The 20,066-nt window shown below is 31.5% G+C and overlaps 1 protein-coding gene across 1 annotated transcript in view; it reads right to left on the bottom strand.

The window, feature by feature from the left end:
- The window catches only part of LOC118188299 (arrestin domain-containing protein 3-like), a 65,708-nt gene extending 60,039 nt beyond the window's left edge, over positions 1–5,669 (bottom strand). Inside the window, exon 1 of the mRNA XM_035358713.2 lies at positions 4,953–5,669. Coding sequence (XP_035214604.1) covers positions 4,953–5,211 — 259 coding nt within the window. The 5' untranslated portion in view covers positions 5,212–5,669. The remainder of the gene's footprint in view (positions 1–4,952) is intronic.
- Between the last annotated feature and the right edge of the window lie 14,397 nt (positions 5,670–20,066).

Below are 20,066 nucleotides of genomic sequence, written 5' to 3' on the forward strand. Positions count from 1 at the left end.
TTATTTTTTCCTTATTATGTTCTTATTAAAGTTTGCTGAATTTTGGTACTTTTTGTTCTTGTAGCTGAATTAAATTCTGACATTTTTTTTTTTAAATGTCTTAAATTTTTCAACAAAAAAAAAATTCAGAAATTCCCCTTTTAAAAAAATAAATAGCATGGAAACCCTAATATAATGTACTAATATGCTAATAACTATACCACAAAACCACATGGTAGGAATAATTGTGTCTTCTCTCTTCAGCAGCCCCCCCCCCTTCATTTTTTTTTTTTTTTTTTTTTTTTTTTTTTTTTTTCTGAAAAGGGATTGTAGGATTTATTTCAGCTTTTGATAGTTCATCCTTATATTTATTCAAAATAAAGCCTTTTAAAACTTGGCAGCATGAGTTCCATTTTCTTTTTTTTTTTTTTTTTCTTTTTTTTTTTCTTTCTAAATACAGAAGAAGCTGTCTTATGCTTTTTAAGCAGATTTCATTTTTATTATTCTTCAAGAAAAGGCTTTAAAACTATTTTTGGCATTTTAAATGTTGCAAAATCATTGTATTCTCTTATGTACCTGGGTTTCATGAAAATATCACAATCCATGGGAAAGATGCTCTACAAAAAAAACAAGTCTACCAGGTGAAGATGATATGACATACAAAGGAGAACTGGCTCTAAATGTATTTTATGCTTTGAAAGAAAACATGACTGGAAAAGTATGTAGCTGCTATGACTGCCCATCACTAGCATAAACTCAGTTTTCAAGTGAAGGGTTGGTATGAACAGAAAAATAGTGGTGAAGCAAATACATAATCATTTATTCATTTTAAAAATAACATTATATCTCTAAGACATCCTCCAGGATCAAATATTCTTACAAGTGAAAAAATAAACATGGGAGGAATATGATGACCTAAGGCATTTAATGCACAACAAATGGTAATATTCTTCTTCTCTATAAAACTTAATTATTAAGATTGCCTGTTTCTTTCCTTTGAGCACTAAAATTTTCCCTGATCTATGAATTATATTGATGCCAGTCTCACCAATATATAAACTATGCTTAGTTCAAACTCTTATTTATTTATGAGCATTTCAATGATAGAATAAAATAGAGCTAGGGGAAAGTGAAGAATCACCCACTGCTTAGAATGTTTTTAAGAACTGCACTAACTCGGTATCCATGTACACATCGATATATTTTCACTTAAAAAAAACATCAGAGAATTGCACAAACTTGGCATTGCACACACCCTTGACTTTGTTCATGTACACATCGATCTATTTTCAAAGTCAAAAGAAATTGACAAAAATCCAATTCTTCTTATTCTTGTACAAAGCACTAAACAAAATATGCCAAATAAGTGGGCGATTCTGCATTTCAACCAGGGCTAGAATTCTTGTTAAATACCTTCATGTTGTTCTTTCAGAAATGCACACAACCGATCTTTGCTAGACATTTTAGAACTCTTTGAAAGAGTTGCTTTTGATCTCGCTCTAAATATACTACATTTAAATCCATATAAAATGCTTTCAAATTTTAGATTCTTATCAAATATTTCAGCAGGGTTTATACTTGGACTCTGAGACGATCTTTTGAATATTTCAGGGTAATTAAATGGCAACCAGAAATGCACGTTCACAGTAGTAGCATATTTAAGATCACTGTCTTGGTAAAATTCAGAATTATTTTGAAAATTAGGTTTCTGAACTAAAATTTCAAATTTCACTCAAAAATACTATGTCTGTACTTAATCATCAATAAACTTAAGTTTGTGGTTTCACTAGGTAATGTACACCTTTTATTGCAACTCCTTCTCTAGCAAGTTCTGCAACTGGAACTAGAAAGTTCAGTTTTTGACATCCCTTAAGTCTCCAAAGCAAAAATTAATTCCAACGAAAAAGTTAAATGGTACAGTTAGAGTAGACTTTGAGGTACCCCTTGTATTATGGCGAAATTGTTGTTTGATTTATCGCCAAGTTGCTGTTTCATTTATGGTAGCCTGAGTAGTTGAATGTTATGGAAACCCTATTGTGACGTAATCGGGTGCATGATTCTGGGAAATTTTGAATCATGGGATGTTTCGTAAGCGTTTTTGTGGTGCGTGTTGGTTTGATTCTTTAGACGGTGGAATGGCCGAACATAATAAGATTAATTTGAAGTTTCTGTATGATTTGGAGCGAAAGGAGAAAAGAGCTTTATTTGACTGGTGTGTAAATGAAGGTTTACTTAGTAGCCATTATAAATGTCCTGTATGTAGGAAGGATATGCGTCTACTCAAACGTAAAAACCATTTAAATGGATTTGTAGAAAGAAAGGTTCAGATGGTCACTATGTGAAGCGTTCAATCAGAAAGAGTACCTGGTTTGAAAAAAGTCATTTGAGTATGATTGATATTTTGATTTTTACGTGGCTCTGGGTGTACGAAGCGAACTCAGAAATCATAGTAAGTGAATATTTACTTTTGGTAGTGCTTAAATGTATAACACGTTTTTCATTTTTTATGTTATTTTATTGTTTGTTTTAAAATGTATTTTATTCAGATTATGTATTTTTTGTTTGCCTATATTGTAAAATTTCGTACTCCTTTGACTTTTTAAGTGAAAATATATCGATGTGTACATGGACAAAGTAAAGGGAGTGCACAATGCAAGTTTGTGCGATTTTGGGATTTTCTTTTAAAGTGAAAATAGGTCGACGTGTACATGGATAAAGTCAAAGGAGTGCGCAATGTCATTTTTGTGCAATTCGGGGATTTTTTTTAAGTGAAAAAATCGATGTGTACATGGATACCAAGTTTGTGCAATTGTTTGTCTTATTATTTTGGCTTTGTGTAGTGGCAATTTTTGGCACAAAAATCGCCGCTTCGCAAGCCAAAATAACGAGTCAAAGAATTGCACAAAATCGGTAACCATGTACTGCCAAAAATCGCCAAGTTTCGCCAAGGGGTACCCTAAACTATACTTTTACCAGCTAAATTAGCTGTCAACAAATACTTCCTTATTACAATACTCCCATATACTCTGCTATTATATCTAATAGATCAGATTATTGTTTTAACAGGCTATGGGCCAACAAATATTCTAAATCAATAATTAACCTTTTGAAGTTGAAGATCTGATGACTGCAAGACCTAAAGACGGGTTTTTGTATCTTATGCTTTACCCATTTCAAGAAGTCCCCTGCTGGTTGTAACAATGGCCCTTTCAGGTAGTTTTAATTCATCCTGAAAGCTATACATTTCCTTTACAAAAGGAAGAAAAATAAATGTAGGGATTATTGCCTAAACTGCTAAATAGTTTTTCTTATAGAGAGAAAATTTAAAGGTGGAGTTGATTCAGTGGTTATTCAGTGGTACACAGATGAGAATATATATTTCAATTGCAGAAAACCTTCTATTTCTCCATTTTACATAGTTTCCATTTACTTCTCTGAAATTATCAGAATTCTTTGCAATTTTTTCCGTGGATAGAACAGTCAAAAAAATTTAAAAATTAATGCTATGTAAATGATTAAAAAATGTAACATATACGGAAATGTTAATGTTTCAACTGCAGAAAAGTCTAAACATTAAAAATTTAGGAGGAGAGTGGAAACTAACAATAATTTAAAGTATGTTGTGTTTAGTTTAAATATGACTAGTTAGACATTTTTATTGTAATTTGTATTGTAAATTTTCAGTAGCAAAAGCTCTAAAATCGGAACAAGAAAAATGTCTCGTGTATATAGTTTTTGAAAGAATGCGAGGAAGTTACAACATAGTTAATTACTATCTTCAATTCTTAGCACTATGATTCTGTGATTTATAGTGCTATCATTTTACAAACTCTTGCAGAATCTTTATTGAAGACTTCAAGAAAATAATTTTTTCAGATACTGCCATTCATTTGATGTTACATATCAGACTTATTACTGGTTATTTTGTTTACAATTTCAGTAATATTTAAAGATTTTTTTGGCATTATTTTCTTCAGGAGAAGGTATTCATTTTTAACACAATATTTTATTTAGAGAAAAAATCCTTAGTGCAAAAAGAAATCTAAGAAAATGCATATGTTAAAGGAAATCGTTTGAAATATTTCACACTTTTTTTGGATGAGAAGTGCCAATTCGCTTTGGTGAGACACTGAATGTTTATGAGTACTTTAGCATAATTAAATCAATTTTTCAGTATTCAGAATGTGACATACAATTTTATAGAAATATAACAGATTAATGCAAAAATAAAACAACTTTTGTTCCATCAGCATTCTTAGCATTCATGAGCATAATTTATAAATTTTCACAAAACGTTCCTTCATAATTAAGTTTATAAGATAATAAGAGACATAATAGGAGTGATAGCAAAACAGTAAAAATACATTTAATTTTAAAACACTGCAAAAGGCAGGTTGTAATACCAAATTTTAAAAAAAGTGCTTATTAAAGCTTCATTAGCAATTTTAACATAAAACTATATCTTTATCTCAGAATTTAAAAAAAAAAAAAAAAAAAAAAAAAAAAAAAGTTATGTAAAAAGTCTAGAAAGGTGACATAACAGAAATCATTAAAAAATAATGATCTATTAAAAAAAAAACCATTTTTACCCTCTAGTTTAAAAATGAAATTAGTTCTATAAATATGTATAAAAGCTATTCTATTCAGTAAATTCATAAACTGAATAATATTTATTTTATGGGGGGTGCCTGGGAATTAATTTTAAACAATATGAAATACTTAAAAAAATGTAACAATTTTATTTTTCTTAAGTTTTCTCTGAAGTCGCATTTTTATGTTACTTTAAAAGCTAAGTATTGCAAAAAATTTAAAAGTACACTTCAAACCTTTCAATATTCTATTAATTTAACTATTATTAAACAACAAATAAATAAACACTAATTACAGGGTATTAGCAACAGGCATGCTAATTGATATGAAACAGCATAAAAATTTGAAGTATAAAATCATAACCATAATAACAAGTTTATTACCAGAACCGAATAGGACTTGTCGTTTCAGGAAGTACTCAATTTCAGCATTATAATGTTCTGTATAAGCACCTAGTCGATTTCCAGTACTTCTCGATTCTGTCCAATGTACTTTAGCAACGCCTCTCATTAATATCCTTAAAGTCTTCATCTTCATATCACCTCTTAAATCTACAATACATTTTCCATTTACAAGTTCCGAAGGATTATAAACCGATTTACCATTATCGAATACTATTTCAAAAACGCGCAACTTCCCCATCTTTCACCAACAAAGAGATGAAGTAAATAGTGAAATATAGTAAAAATACAGAATTTCTAACGTGTGATTAGAATTCAAAAACATTCTCCGAACCCATGTTACCCAACTTTTCATAAACATTGGAAGATCGAGAACGCGTCGTCTTTTTGAAAAGAATTCGGACGTAAAAACGGCGTTTTATTACTGCTGCTTGAGTTGATATTCAGCGCATGATTCCGCAAAGACGATTCTTTCTGTAAACGGAAAGGTACATTGGAGCGGAATCTGTAGGCACTTTGATATCAGATGATTTATTGGTGAAGTTTATATTTCTTTTTTAGTTTTTATGTATAATTAGAATCATACTGTAATTTTATTATTCTTTACTAGGAAGACCATCAAAGCATCGCAAATTCCAGAAGCTAAGAAATATTTTTAGAAATATGCGAGCGTTAAGTTATAAGAAAAGTTGTTTTCGTAAAAGGAGAGAGGGAACCCTCCTGTTATAGAAAGTTCATAGTATTGAAAGTCATTTCTCTAAAATAGCGTTATACTTTCGATCTATAAATTAACCTTCCCTAAACACCTTCTAACATCCTGCTCGCGATTGATAGAAATGACGACTTATTCTACATATTCACTCCATACGTAATGTGGACAATGTCAGGCTAACTCGGTACCTCCGAAGGCTTAACTAGAGTTATGTTGTTGACGTGTAGTTTAAAAAAATATTTTGTGAGTGTACGCGAAACCAATTGTTCAGTACTTAGGTCTGTTACAAGGAGGTTAGAATAGACACCTCCTTGGTCTGTTATGTTGTTCATGGTGAGCTGAAAAGCGCAGTGATCTGCAAGGCTCAGCTTTCTCGAATTCGGTGTATGCGATCCCGTTTTGGATAGAATTAATTATCCTGAGATAACGATTCCAGATATCTGGTCCAGTTGTCCTGTGCGTGTTTTCTGGTAAGAGACCTGACTTCATTGTGCAGCCGATTCATATTAGCCTTCTCCTCAGGGCACCTCGTTGTTTGTCAGATTCGTCGAGCAACGGTTCGTTGTTTGATTAAGTTAGAAATGGCAGGATCTTCCTATCTATTCTGGGCATGAACCTCTTTCTTGTTACTTTTTAAGGAAGTGTGGAGTTCTTCAGCGAACCTTTCAATTAAGTCATCTAACTTATTCTTGATTGTACTGCGGGTTTCAGTGCTTAAATCGCGCCAGAGCCCTAAATAAGATGAGCTCCGGTACTTCTTTCAATAAAACTTAACCACGATTTAAAGGGAAAATAATTAGAACTCCTAACGTTTCAGTTTAACAATAAGCAGACTTTGCAGTACTCTATTTCCCTAGAAATATGAACTCATGAGAATATGAGACGTTCAAGTAAAGTCCCCTCACTCACATGCGGAAAAAATTCCCTTTAAGAAGGGCAATAAATTTAGGGGAGTTTGTTTGGAAACGCGTAAATTTCTCGCCATGCCATCGTATCTATTGTATTGTTATCGATGCTTACAGTTAGTTATCCTCGCAGGAAGGAAAATGTGCGTTGTGTGACAGCGAGTACAATAAGAGTGAAATACTGAGATAAACTGTTCAAGCACGTCCTATACGTTGTCTTCCCACAGTATTCACTAATGGGGGGATCTAATACTAATTAAGTCTTTTGAGAAACAAGCAAGTAAGGTCAAGAATTAAACATTTTCTTAAAAAATTAAATTTTTTAAAAATTATTTTTTTATAAAATAATAAAAAAATCTAGAAATCTATGTATTTTAGAAATCCTTGTATACAGAAACTTCCCCTACACGAATATGCATATCAATAAAAAGAAACTATAAAAGAACTATACATAATCCATATAAACCAATATGAAATAAAAAAACAAAAAGAAGTAATTCACGTGACTTTTACCCTTGCCTGCATGAATGACGAAACACGAATTGAATGATTGGAGAGTTAGGTTTGGAGGCAACTTCCCCTTGATAAGTCTGTCTCCTGCCTACTCTACGATCATTCACATATGCATTTTTTAAAAAATTGTTTAATTTAATTTTAATTTATTAAATTAGTAGATTTATTTTCATGGATAGATTTTACACTTGATTTGCTTATGCTTCTGAATTTAAATGATATTAAAGATTAGTTCGAGAATTAAATCTTTTACATGTTTGCATATTTTTAAATTATTTTAAATTATTTTGGCTTTTTTTTTTTTTTTTTTTAGAATTTAAATTTACTTTTCTACTTTTTTACTTTTATACGTATTTGTTTAGAATTTAAATTTGTTTAAATTAATAATATAATATTTTTATTCTGCTATACATCCAAAGAATTCACTGTTAGTAAATACCGTCAAAATGGTGACGATAAAGGCAGTCTCATAAACATGTATCTGAACATAGAATTGTTCTACCTAATGAGCAATATGTTTATTACTTTTCGTGATATTCAGTACCTCATAATTCGTATAATGAATTTTACTTAAGATATCGGCATTATTTTAACTGCCCTAATTAAGAAACTTTGAAGGCATTTTTTGAAACAGCTGAAAGCACATTAGATTGCATTTGCTTAGAATTATCCATTACATTATGGATAATGAATAAATTTGTAATTTCTATATGTATATTGAAATGACAGCTTCAGAATATAAAATTTTTCAGACACGATAGAAGGAGAAATCACTTAACTAATTGATTATTTAATAATGAACTAATTGAATGTTGAAGCAATCAATAACACATAGTAACTTTTGATTTAGTTAAATTCTAAATATAATCACAGATTCCTCTGATATTAACATAAAAAAACGTTGGACACATTATAGGTGACGATATGAATTTGCCCAGCTCTATCTCATTTTGAAACAATGACCAGGAAATAGATCCAAAGATCATCTACCCCTCTTCCGTTCGCATTAACTCTTGAGGACTTATTTTTCCATGCTATATACCAGGGCTTAATATATAAAATTAGAAGTGCTGGAGCCCTATGGAAGACTGTGACGAAGGAAAGAAAAAATAAATAAATAATTAAAATAGCTAATAATTAGATAATAAATTTAAATTAATTGATTTAATTACATTAACTAATTTAATTAATTAATTTAAGAAAAATGTAAAGATAAAGAGAAATTTAATAAATTATTAAATTAATTTTGAATAGTTAAATAAGGAAAAAGTATCGGACCTCGTCTTCTGTGAGGCATTGTCCGGAATTACAATTCCACTTAGATGCTAAGAAGCAGCTCAGCTAATCTCCGTCTGAGTTTAAACCTTGAATATACATTAAAATGTACTATTCCAAGGGATGATAAGTATCACTCTTTTTTTGCAGCACCCCAAGGAAAAAAGATAAAACGATTAAAGCTCCACTAAGGAGAAAAGTGAGAATTCTAGAAAGATTATGAGGGTATGGAAAGCAATTTAAATGAAAAGTGTAGCTTTGAAGATAAAAAGGGAAGAGTTCAAGACTACCTGATCGCGATGCCCTGTCAATATAATACTAGCCGTCAAGCAGAAATTTTTCCTGATTACTTTTCCTGAATACAACGTGAGAATAAATTTATAAATTCTCGGTACAAGTGGCAGCCCCCTGTTTGGTTACATCATTCAGCTCTCTACAGCTCTGCAGAAGGAAATCACTAGCATGGAACGTCCACGACCAGGGTGTCACATTTAGTTCTTTAAGGGAATACAAAATTTACCCGCTCTTACAAATTCATTGCATATCCTGGAGAATAAGCCTTTGACATATAATTGGAGGCTTCTCTTTCCTCAAAAGTCTCAATCTCTGTGCAAGGCTTGAGTGCGATGGAAAGACAGGCTTGCATTCAGAAGTTAGGATGATTTTTAAGGCATGCTTACTATTAAAACAAAATTTCTGTGTTAAAATTGTAATTCACTTGCATAAAAAAGTGCTTGAGCCCTTTTATTTAGGGCTCCGGCTGAAATTATAATTTATCTCGAAAACTGAGAAGTACCGACGCAATTTAAGCTCTGCTATATACACAAATGCCACAAAGTGAAGTGAAATTTAAATGCCACCAACTTGCACCCCTTTAATTCTCATTCTAAAATTTTCAAAATAAATACAGATTTATCATATGAATACAGTGCATCAAAATAAAAATATATGTGGCACTTTTTTTTTTTTTTTCATTCTTCAGAAATCTCTTATGTGACCTCAATAATTTGAAAGAAAAAATGAAATTATATCTGAACAATGGCAAGTTCTGTATTTTTAGTAGACAGTCCACTCAATCTCTAAATATTAAAAATAAATATTTAGGATTAATAAATATTTTTAATATTTGGAAATTTATTATTCCCAAATTATATGACTATAATAACTAAATCCTTTATGCCACTTCTCTTTTACAAAGGCCTTAAATTTACTCTCAGAAAGAACTAAGGGTTGTAAAATAAAGCATGGATTTTCATTTTTCTAGAATGAAAAAGTGAAATTATTATTTAATATTTTTATTTAATGTAATGACTGCAAAAATGTACGCCTTAATTTTAAGAAAGTTAACTGATCTAACACAGTTTTTCAAAATGCTTTGATCATGTATGAAAACAAATTTTTGTTTATTGAATATATTAATTTTAATATTTTATGCTAACCATAACACAATATAAACCTGAATTGCCAGTGCTGTGAGCAAACAGGCATAGAAATCATAGGAACAGTACACACTCAAGCAATGGTTAAGATACTACTAAACGATTCTCGTTCTTCTTTCTGCATAAAAAAATTGCATATCTTACTATCAGATCTTTAACACTTAGGATATCAAACATAATCATTACTCAACCACCTGTAATTATAATGCCCTTGTTGGCTTTTTAAATGCTAATTATATTTATTACATCAGTTTATATTTTAGTAATTTTAATTTGTTTAAACATAATTTGAATTTTTTTTTTTTTTTTTTTTTTTTTTTTTTTCCTAATACGAGAACCTTTTTCCATTTAAATTAATGGTAAATAGTCCTTTGATATATACCAATTTGTTTATAAAAATGTTCAATGAAAGATTGCTTTCATTATGTATTAAAAAATCTGATTTTAATTAAAATTTGGAAATTGTTCTGTAATTATATCAACTTAATACTATTAATTAAAATAACTGCCATCATTTTTAAACTTTAAATTAGTGCATATTAATAGGACATAACCTAAAATAGTAACAATATGCCAAACTTATGGTGTATATAATCCTTGCTGTATAATAAGAGGGGAAAAAATATTAAAAACAAGTCTTAAAATATTTTCATGCTTTTAAAATGAGATATATTTCTTGCAAGAGAGGTAGCACATAAAATTGTCATTTCGCCAATGTAATTAATATTTAAACCCTACAATTGTCAAATTACTTAGCTGACACGTTAGAAATAATTTTTCTCTTGCAGTAAATGCTTCTATATTGTACATCTTATGTCGATTAAGAATTCTCTTAACCTGTTCAATGTCCATTAACTCCAATTTGCTGGCATTGCCATTAACTCCAATTTGCTGGCATGATAAATGCTTCTATATATTTTTTAACAATTTTCATAAAAATTAAAATTTGTAAGAAATAATTTCCAACATTTAGGATTGTGCAGTGTTGTAGTTTAAATGAGAAATCAACTAGGATTTGATAAAATAACATTTATTAACAGACTTCAGAAACAAGCATGAGATATACCTAGATATAAAATGGTTAAAAAATTCTGCATATACAGTCAAAAGTCGTTAATTCGGACACGAATAATCCGGAATAATCTATAATCCGGACCTCAAAGCTAAAAACTTTCTGCGCATGCATCTCGTTGACGCATGCGCGTAAGACCTTTACGGCCGCGAATATGCGTGTGCGTATGTGCAAAATACGTTTACGAATGCGCGTTTAATGTATAACGGACGGTATAAGGTAAGCTAAAATGATCTAATTCAATTAATGTTGCAGATCGCGTTGTTCCTTAATCTTCGAATTGGATCCGGCTTATTATTTTTTGCAGCTAAAGCTTTCTGCTCGATATAAAACAAGAATTAAAAATGTCACTCTTTAAAGACCCTCTTTTGCTACATAATTTGCTGACAATAAATTTTATAAATTCTAAAAATTATGAGCAGAGATTTTAATGTGTACTCTCTATTTCAACACATCTAAAAACTGAGCCCTCTTTATATATTTTTTAATATGTTCTAACTAACATTTAATTTATTATAGAGTTAAAAGTCTACTGTAGCGAAACTAACTTACAACAAACCCCTGGATATAATGAGCGAACTTTTTGGTCTCGTTCAGTTTCCTATATACTTAATATCATTTTATGTAGCAACAGCAAACATTAAAATGTATGGAAAATTAGATATAACAAACTTTATATCTTTGACCCCCTTCCCAATTTTTTTTATGATTTGTTTACGAATTTCTGCATGTTTTATCTGAAAAATTACTAATTCTTAAAATTATCCATATTTTAAATTGTTTTGATCACAAAAAACACCTTTACCTTAATTACTATTCTTCACTCTCACTTTTGTCCATATTTCAAAGGCCGTGTGAAGCACCTCTAACATCCAATTCTTGCAAAGCCAGAACACACAATTACTATTGGGTTAGAGTAAACTTTAAGGTACCCTTTGTATTATGGAAGTTGTTGTTTCATTTATGGTATGGAAACCCTATTGTGACGTAATCAGGTGTGTGATTCTGAGAAATTTTGAATCATGGGATGTTTTGTAAGCATTTTTGTGGTGTGTGTTGGTTTGATTGTTTAGACGGTAGAATGGAGCGAATGTGTACGATTTGGAGCGAAAGGGGAAAAGAGCGTTAATTGAGTGGTGTGTAAATGAAGGTTTACTTAGTAGCCATTATAAGTGTCCTGTATGTAGGAAGGATATGCGTCTAATCCAACGTAAAAACCGTTTAGATGGATTTGAATGGGTTTGTAGGAAGAAAGGTTCAGATGGTCACTATGTGAAGCGTTCAATCAGAAAGGGTACATTTGAAAAAAGTCATTTGAGTATGATTGATATTTTGATTTTTACGTGGCTCTGGGATGTATGAAGCGAACTCGAAAATCATCAAGACGGAAGTGTGTTGAAGAGAGATTTTCGAAAAAAGTGTCACTGACAGTCGGGAACTACGCAAGATATTTTTGACTTTTACTTTTGTAAATTTATGTGGCCACGCCGATATACGGATTCGAGTTCAGGTAATTTTAGGAAGTTTTTGGATGCTGTTAAGGAATTTTGTGTGCCCCAAACTAAAGAGGAAGGAACTTCTAAATAGGGTAGGTGAATATTTGCTTTTGGTAGTGCTTAAATGTATAACATGTTTTTCCTTTTTTATGTTACTTTATTGTTTGGTTTAAAATGTCTTTTATTAAGATTATGTATTTTTTGTTTGCCTATATTGTAGAACTGGGTGCTCCTTTGACTTTTTAAGTGAAAATATATCGATGTGCACATGGACAAAGTAAAGGGAATGCATGATGCAAGTTTGTGCAATTCTGGGATTTTTTTTTAAAAGTGAAAATAGGTCGACGTGTACATGGATAAAGTCAAAGGAGTGCACAATGCCATTTTTGTGCAATTCGAGGATTTTTTTTTTAAGTGAAAATAGGGTGATGTGTACATGGATACCGAGTTTGTGCAATTGTTTGTCTTGCTTTTTTGGCTTTGCGTAGCGGCGATTTTTGGCGCAAAAATCGGCGCTTTGCAAGCCAAAATAATGAGTTAAAGAATTTCACAAACTCAGTATCCATGTATTGCCAAAAATCGCCAAGGAGTACCCTAAACTATACTTTTACCTTACTATTGCTTAGGAAACCATGCCTTGCAGTGACCAATGGTAAAAAATAACTCAATTGAGTTTCACAATTCTATTCAAGTTCTTTGATTAAGCTGCGAGATACAGCCTTTGTTCAGGTTTATGCTACGATGGAATTTTTTTAATTTTCACTACTCAGGAAAAGCAATGAATATATTCTTATGATTGTGACGTAATAGTAATTTGTCATCTAGGAAAGGAAAATTTTTACCTTTATTGTCAGCTTTTATGCCAGTATTTTTTTTAATATATAATATATATATATATATAATCTGTTTACAGTTTTATCTTTTTAATAGGGTGTTTTGGATGTTTAGATCTTTTGCAAGATTTAAGATATTCTTTCTAAAAATTATTGCATCTCTGCTTTGTAGCCATACATACCTTAGAGGATATAAATGGTTTCCTGTTGGACATTAAATACAATAGATAGGTAACAAAATTATTTTCCTTTTTGCAGCTTTTTTAGATGAAATTTTACATATTCTTTGACCTAACTCTGCATTTAAGAAAATTTTTTACACAAAAATTCATCTGTATCGTGCATCGTAAATGTTGAACATAGTCTGAAGATAAAATGAGCAATGTTTGAAAATACAGAAAAGATGTAGGCCGATTCTATATGTGCCAGAAATACAATTTATTTACATCTACAGTAACACTGAAAAATTAAAACTCAATGTTTTCTGGTCATAGAAAAAGTTAGAAAACCAGGCTGTTCTTACAAGATGATGGACAAATTAAAGGTAGAATAGATCATTACATAATTAAGACACAATAACACGCCGATCAAATACTAATTCAGAAGTCAAACAACAAAAATCAGCGTTATATTTACAAATTTTTTTTTTTTTTTTTTTTTTTTTTTTTTTTTTTTTTCACAGGACCAGTTTCGATGGTTTCACCGAACCACCATCTTCAGCTGCAAAACCGCAAATGAACCAGATAGGAAATAATGATTAGATAAGATAAGAAAGCCTGGACAACAAGGAGGTTAGAATACACGGAGATGGCGTCTCTGCTGTCGCAATACGAGTAGAGTGAAGCCGGGGGAAGCAAATAAGCCACGCCTCGTGAGGGCAAGAAAACCCTTCACTACTATGTGAAGTGAGGTTAAACGTCAGCTTGTTTGAAGTTTTGAGTGTGTTTTCTGATTTCTTATGTGAAGACGTGAGAGGGTTATAAGGTACTGAATGGTTACATTGAAATAATGTCTACATTTCGGATTTCATTTCCATATAAAAGAATGTTTTTTTAACATGCATAAATAAGTAGAATAATTGAAATGTGCGTTTGAAAAGCCGTCAGAAAAGAGTTTGAGTATTTTCTCGGTGTGACGTGCGCAAAGAAACATCTATAATTCTCAGATTTTTCTTCAATTAATGGTTTGAGTATTATACTCGTAATTAACTGAGTTGTAAAAGCAAAACGGTAAGTAAACAAGGGAAGAAGGAGTGGTCAGCTCATCCTGGAAAAGAAAACGCGTTATTTTAAAGGTGTGATCATATTATATTACAAGTCATATTTTATGTATTTAATTTTATTTTCTGTTCAAGTAAATATTTAATAACAGGATTTAATTTGGGGTGAAATTTGTGGGAGTTTTAAAAATAACAATGCAGAATTTAAATATTATTTTTTATCATTGTTCATGCAATTTAATATTTTTCAAAACGTAAGTAGTATTTCTAACATGGAAAATTGAGAATTATACCTGTATATATTTAGAATAACTAAAATATAATCAATTAATGGTTTGAGTATTTATTTATTTATTTTCATAATACCTTTATTGCTAGCATTCATTAATGACAGCATGTAATTACATAATGCATTTCTCATTTAACTCATTTTAATGGAATCAGTCCCTTTGTACATATATTTTCCCTCTGCATATCCTGATAATCATTAGAATTGATACAATTATCAGCACTTGCAGCCGTTTCCTTGGATATGTTTTAAACATGCACAGCAAACTTTTAGCTAACTTTGAGCAAAGTATAATTAAATAAATGATAGTATATATGTTAAAAGAATATTTACCTGTGAAATGTAATACCGGATCCTGCTATTCTTCTATTTGTACAGCCGAAAGCGACGCAGGAATTTACCATTTTGGCAGGAATAAAAATTGCTTCTCGGAACAATATTGCAGCCGTCTACAAGATGATAGAAAATGTAGAAATAAAATGAAATGGCGGGAAAAAGTGAAGGAAAAAGCGCGCGAAGAATCCACGGACTTTAATTTACGAAACTGGGTGTGGCTAGGTTCTGCCTCATTGGCTGAAGAGCTCGTCAATCTTTCTAAAGCCACGACTACTAAGGGCATGCTTTCCCCCACTTTTTGGCTTCACTTGGACTGCGCGCAGGGCATCTCCATGTATTCTAACCTCCTTGCTGGACAAGAATAAGCAAGTGGCGCCACCTGTTGGTGAAACCAGAACTAAAACACAATTTCTTTAAAGGCCGAAGGCAAATTTGGATTGGAATTAGGATCGTTAACTGGAACAGAAAGATTTTTATGAATGTGAAATGCCTCTAGAAAATCCAGTTCTCCAATGGAAGATGTTTTTTGAATAATTTTGGCAGCAGAAAAACTGAAAGTGTGGTTTTCGGACCAACAATGTTGAGCAACAGAAGACTTCTGTGTTTCCTTTTTTCTAACAAATGCCTCATGTTCGTTGACGCGAAATTTTAAGGCTCTCTTAGTTTGGCCAATGTAAATTAAACCACACTGGCAAGGAATCCTATAAATACCCCAGGAATTCATATCCGGAATGGGGTCCTTGAGTATGGAACTCGGAATTTTATTGATGGGAGAATAAACAACCCGAAAGTTGAATTTCTGCAAAATATGTGCAACTTTATAGCTAATTGATGGAAAGAAGGGAATGACAACAGAATTTTTATAATCTCCTAAAACAAGAGTGTGCCTTTTAGTGTGTTGAGATGAGAATTTTTTAACTGCTTGATTAATAATGTTGGGTGGAAAGCCCCTGTCAATAGCTATTGCTTTTAAATGATTTAGTTCTTCATCAAGGGCTAGTTTGGAGGAGCAAACTTGAAGAGCACGGAAAACATAGGAATAAAATGAAGCTAACTTTTGTTTAGTCGGATGACATGATTTAAAGTGTGGTGGAAGGCAAACAAAAGTTAGCTTCATTTTATTCCTATGTTTTCCGTGCTCTTCAAGTTTGCTCCTCCAAACTAGCCCTTGATGAAGAACTAAATCATTTAAAAGCAATAGCTATTGACAGGGGCTTTCCACCCAACATTATTAATCAAGCAGTTAAAAAATTCTCATCTCAACACACTAAAAGGCACACTCTTGTTTTAGGAGAATATAAAAATTCTGTTGTCATTCCCTTCTTTCCATCAATTAGCTATAAAGTTGCACATATTTTGCAGAAATTCAACTTTCGGGTTGTTTATTCTCCCATCAATAAAATTCCGAGTTCCATACTCAAGGACCCCATTCCGGATATGAATTCCTGGGGTATTTATAGGATTCCTTGCCAGTGTGGTTTAATTTACATTGGCCAAACTAAGAGAGCCTTAAAATTTCGCGTCAACGAACATGAGGCATTTGTTAGAAAAAAGGAAACACAGAAGTCTTCTGTTGCTCAACATTGTTGGTCCGAAAACCACACTTTCAGTTTTTCTGCTGCCAAAATTATTCAAAAAACATCTTCCATTGGAGAACTGGATTTTCTAGAGGCATTTCACATTCATAAAAATCTTTCTGTTCCAGTTAACGATCCTAATTCCAATCCAAATTTGCCTTCGGCCTTTAAAGAAATTGTGTTTTAGTTCTGGTTTCACCAACAGATGGCGCCACTTGCTTATTCTTGTCCAGGCTTTCTTATCTTATCTAATCATTATTTCCTATCTGGTTCATTTGTGGTTTTGCAGCTGAAGATGGTGGTTCGGTGAAACCATCGAAACTAGTCCTGTGAAAAAAAAATTTTTGTAAATATAACGCTGATTTTTGTTGATTGACTTCTGAATTAGATCATTACATGTTGCAGGTTGACTTTTTAATACAGTCAAAAGTCGTTAATCCGGACTCGTCGGGACTTCGGCGATTCCGAATTATCGACTTTTCCGGATTATAGATCATCAGTTTAAATCTCGCAAGATGGCATGCAGAAATTCTAAAATTAAAAATATGAAACCATAATTTATGAAATAAAGAACAATTATGATCTAAAGGGTATCAAAATTTACAAAAAAAAAAGCTTAATATTTTTTTGTTTACTTTATTAAACATTTCTTTCAATGCAAGTTGTTTAAGTTGCTTCGTTTTATTTGATAATACTTTCTCTTTAATTCAATAAACAGACATAATTTCTTGTTCAGTTACAAAGTTCCGCTGTTCAAATCCCGTAATTGCTGTGCTGAGAATACCGACTAACTTGTCAATTGAAATTTTTTAGTTTTTACTAACCTCTCTGTCACCTTCTTCATGTCTTTATCCATTTTTTGCAGCAATTCCACTTTTTGTTTGATGAACATCAAAACATACTTTCGTATTGTAGATCCTTCGGGAGCTCCAGTATCGGAAATTCTATTTGACATAATCGAAAGTTCAAGTTTACTTTTATAAAATTGCTCTTACAGTCTGCAAAAAATAATAAGCCAATTCAAAGATTCAGGAACAAAGCAATCATCAACATGAACTGAAATAGATAATTAAATAATTTTAGCTTATACCGTTCGTTATACATAAAACGGGCACGCGAAAACGTATTCTGCACTTGCGCACATGCATATGCGCAGTCGTAAAGGTCTTACTCGCACGCGTAAACGCCTATGCGCATGTGTCAACGCGGCGGATACGCAGAAAGTTTTTAGCTTTGAGGTCCGGATTATGGGTGTCCGAATTAACGACTTTTGACTGTACTAGTTATTATACATTTTACAGCGATCATTTTTACAGATCATACATGAATGATATACTCAATATTTTTATAACATGGATTAATATCATATTACAATCAAACCTACACAAAGTATGTCAACATTCCAAAAGGGAAAATTTTAATCAAAAGGAAGTTTATTACATTTTAATACTCTACTAGTTCCATCTTTCAAAGGTTTAACATGAAAAACACTTTTTTTTTTTAGAATTTTGACAATTTTAATAATTTTCACTGAAACTGTAATTGAAGGTGCTTTAGCAATTAATGCTATAGATAAGACATTTTTCTAATGGCTATCTCCTAGGTGTTTTGTTAACTTTTAGTAATTGAAAGGTTACAGTGGGAATGCTTATTTAAAATTCATTCTCAACCCGGTCCCGATAACAGAAAAATACTTAGAAATTAAATGTCATATCACATGTAAGACATAAGGGAGGAATGATACTTTATACAGTTATAGCATATTAAACAGAAAAATCATAAATAACTGATTGGGGAAAATATATTTAAGGGTTCCCCTTGGCAAAAATTATTCCGTTTACATGCAACGCCCTTCTAAATAAAATGGTATCCAAAGCATAATGCAATAAAGCATAACAAAATTATAATAAACTGCATTTTAAATCAAAATATAGCAAGGAAATAACATATAAATGGAAATACATGTTATCTACCCTGCACAGTACAAAAAGGAAATACCGATTTACCTTATTTAGAAATGTCAGTGTCTTTGGTGAGTGGCACACAGAATTCCTTAACAGCATCCAAAAACTGTTTAAGTTATCTGAACTAGAATCTGTATACTGCTGTCAACACATAAATTCACAAAAGTAAGAATAAAAAATATTCTCCATAGTACTGGACTGTCGGTGGCATTTCTTTTGAAAATCCCTTCTTAACTCCACATACCTTTGATAGTGTCGATGGTGTAAAGCACAAAATAAGCAACATACTCTTTAACTGACATCCAACACAGAAATAAGCACTGAGAAATATTCAAAAATCAATATCAGCATGATTCTGTATTACAACCAATCACATCTGATAGGGTTTCTAAAACATACACCATGAAATACTCAGGTTATCATAAATGAAACAACTTGCCGATAATCAAAGGGGTACCCCAAAGTACAGACTACCCAACTTATATATTTGAAAACAGCCACCGAAATCTGGATGCTACGTACTGTTACAAATTTATAGGACTAAATTGCTGTACAGTTTTTATATAGTTAATTACTGCTATTATTTAGCAAACAAACAAACAAAAAAACAATTGACTATTTTTGGAACATGAGTAAATGAAACATGCATAAAAAAACAATGAGATGAAATTATCCATTTTATATATATATAGAGAGAGAAAGAATCAATGAAATAGTTTATATATTACATTTAGTTTGACAAAACTGTCAATTATTTTTCAACAAACACATGAATAAGTGATTTAGTAAGTGCCTAATTATAAAAGAATTTTACATATTATTGGATATATTAAGAGAGTTGTCAGAACCCATATAAAAAAATCTCGCCTTTTTCAATAATTATAAAACCCTTTCACTAATGAAGGATTCGGTACTATTTGGTTTTGAGGGCCGTAAAAAATCGCCAAACAATTGTTGATGCCAATGCTGCCAAAAATAATTACAGCAACCCTAACGCAAGAAAGGAAGTATAATAGTAAATAACTATTTAAGATTGATGTTTTAATTTAGATGAAAAGTTAATTTCATATACAGTCAAAAGTCGTTAATTCGGACACCCATAATCCGGCCCTCAAAGCTACAAACTTTCTGCGCATGCGTTGCGTTACGTGTGCGCGTAAGTGTTATGTATAGGCATTTACATGTGCGCATAAGACCTTTACGGCTGCGAATATGCGTGTGTGCATAAAACGTTTACACATGCGTGCTTAATGTATAACGGACGGTATAAGCTAAGCTAAAATTATCTAAATCAGTTAATGTTGCAGATTGCGTAGTTCCTTAATCTTCTAATTGGATCTGGCTTATTATTTTTTGCAGACTGTTAGAGCAATTTTATAAAAGTAAGCTTGAACTTTCGATTATATCAAATAGAATTTCCGATATATATTTGCTAAAATGTAAAGGATCTAAAGCGAAAGTATGTT

Source organism: Stegodyphus dumicola, chromosome 7 (assembly GCF_044657685.1).
Source record: "Stegodyphus dumicola isolate Sdum_Otavi_A_Nest chromosome 7, ASM4465768v1".
Taxonomy (NCBI): Eukaryota; Metazoa; Arthropoda; class Arachnida; order Araneae; family Eresidae; genus Stegodyphus; species Stegodyphus dumicola.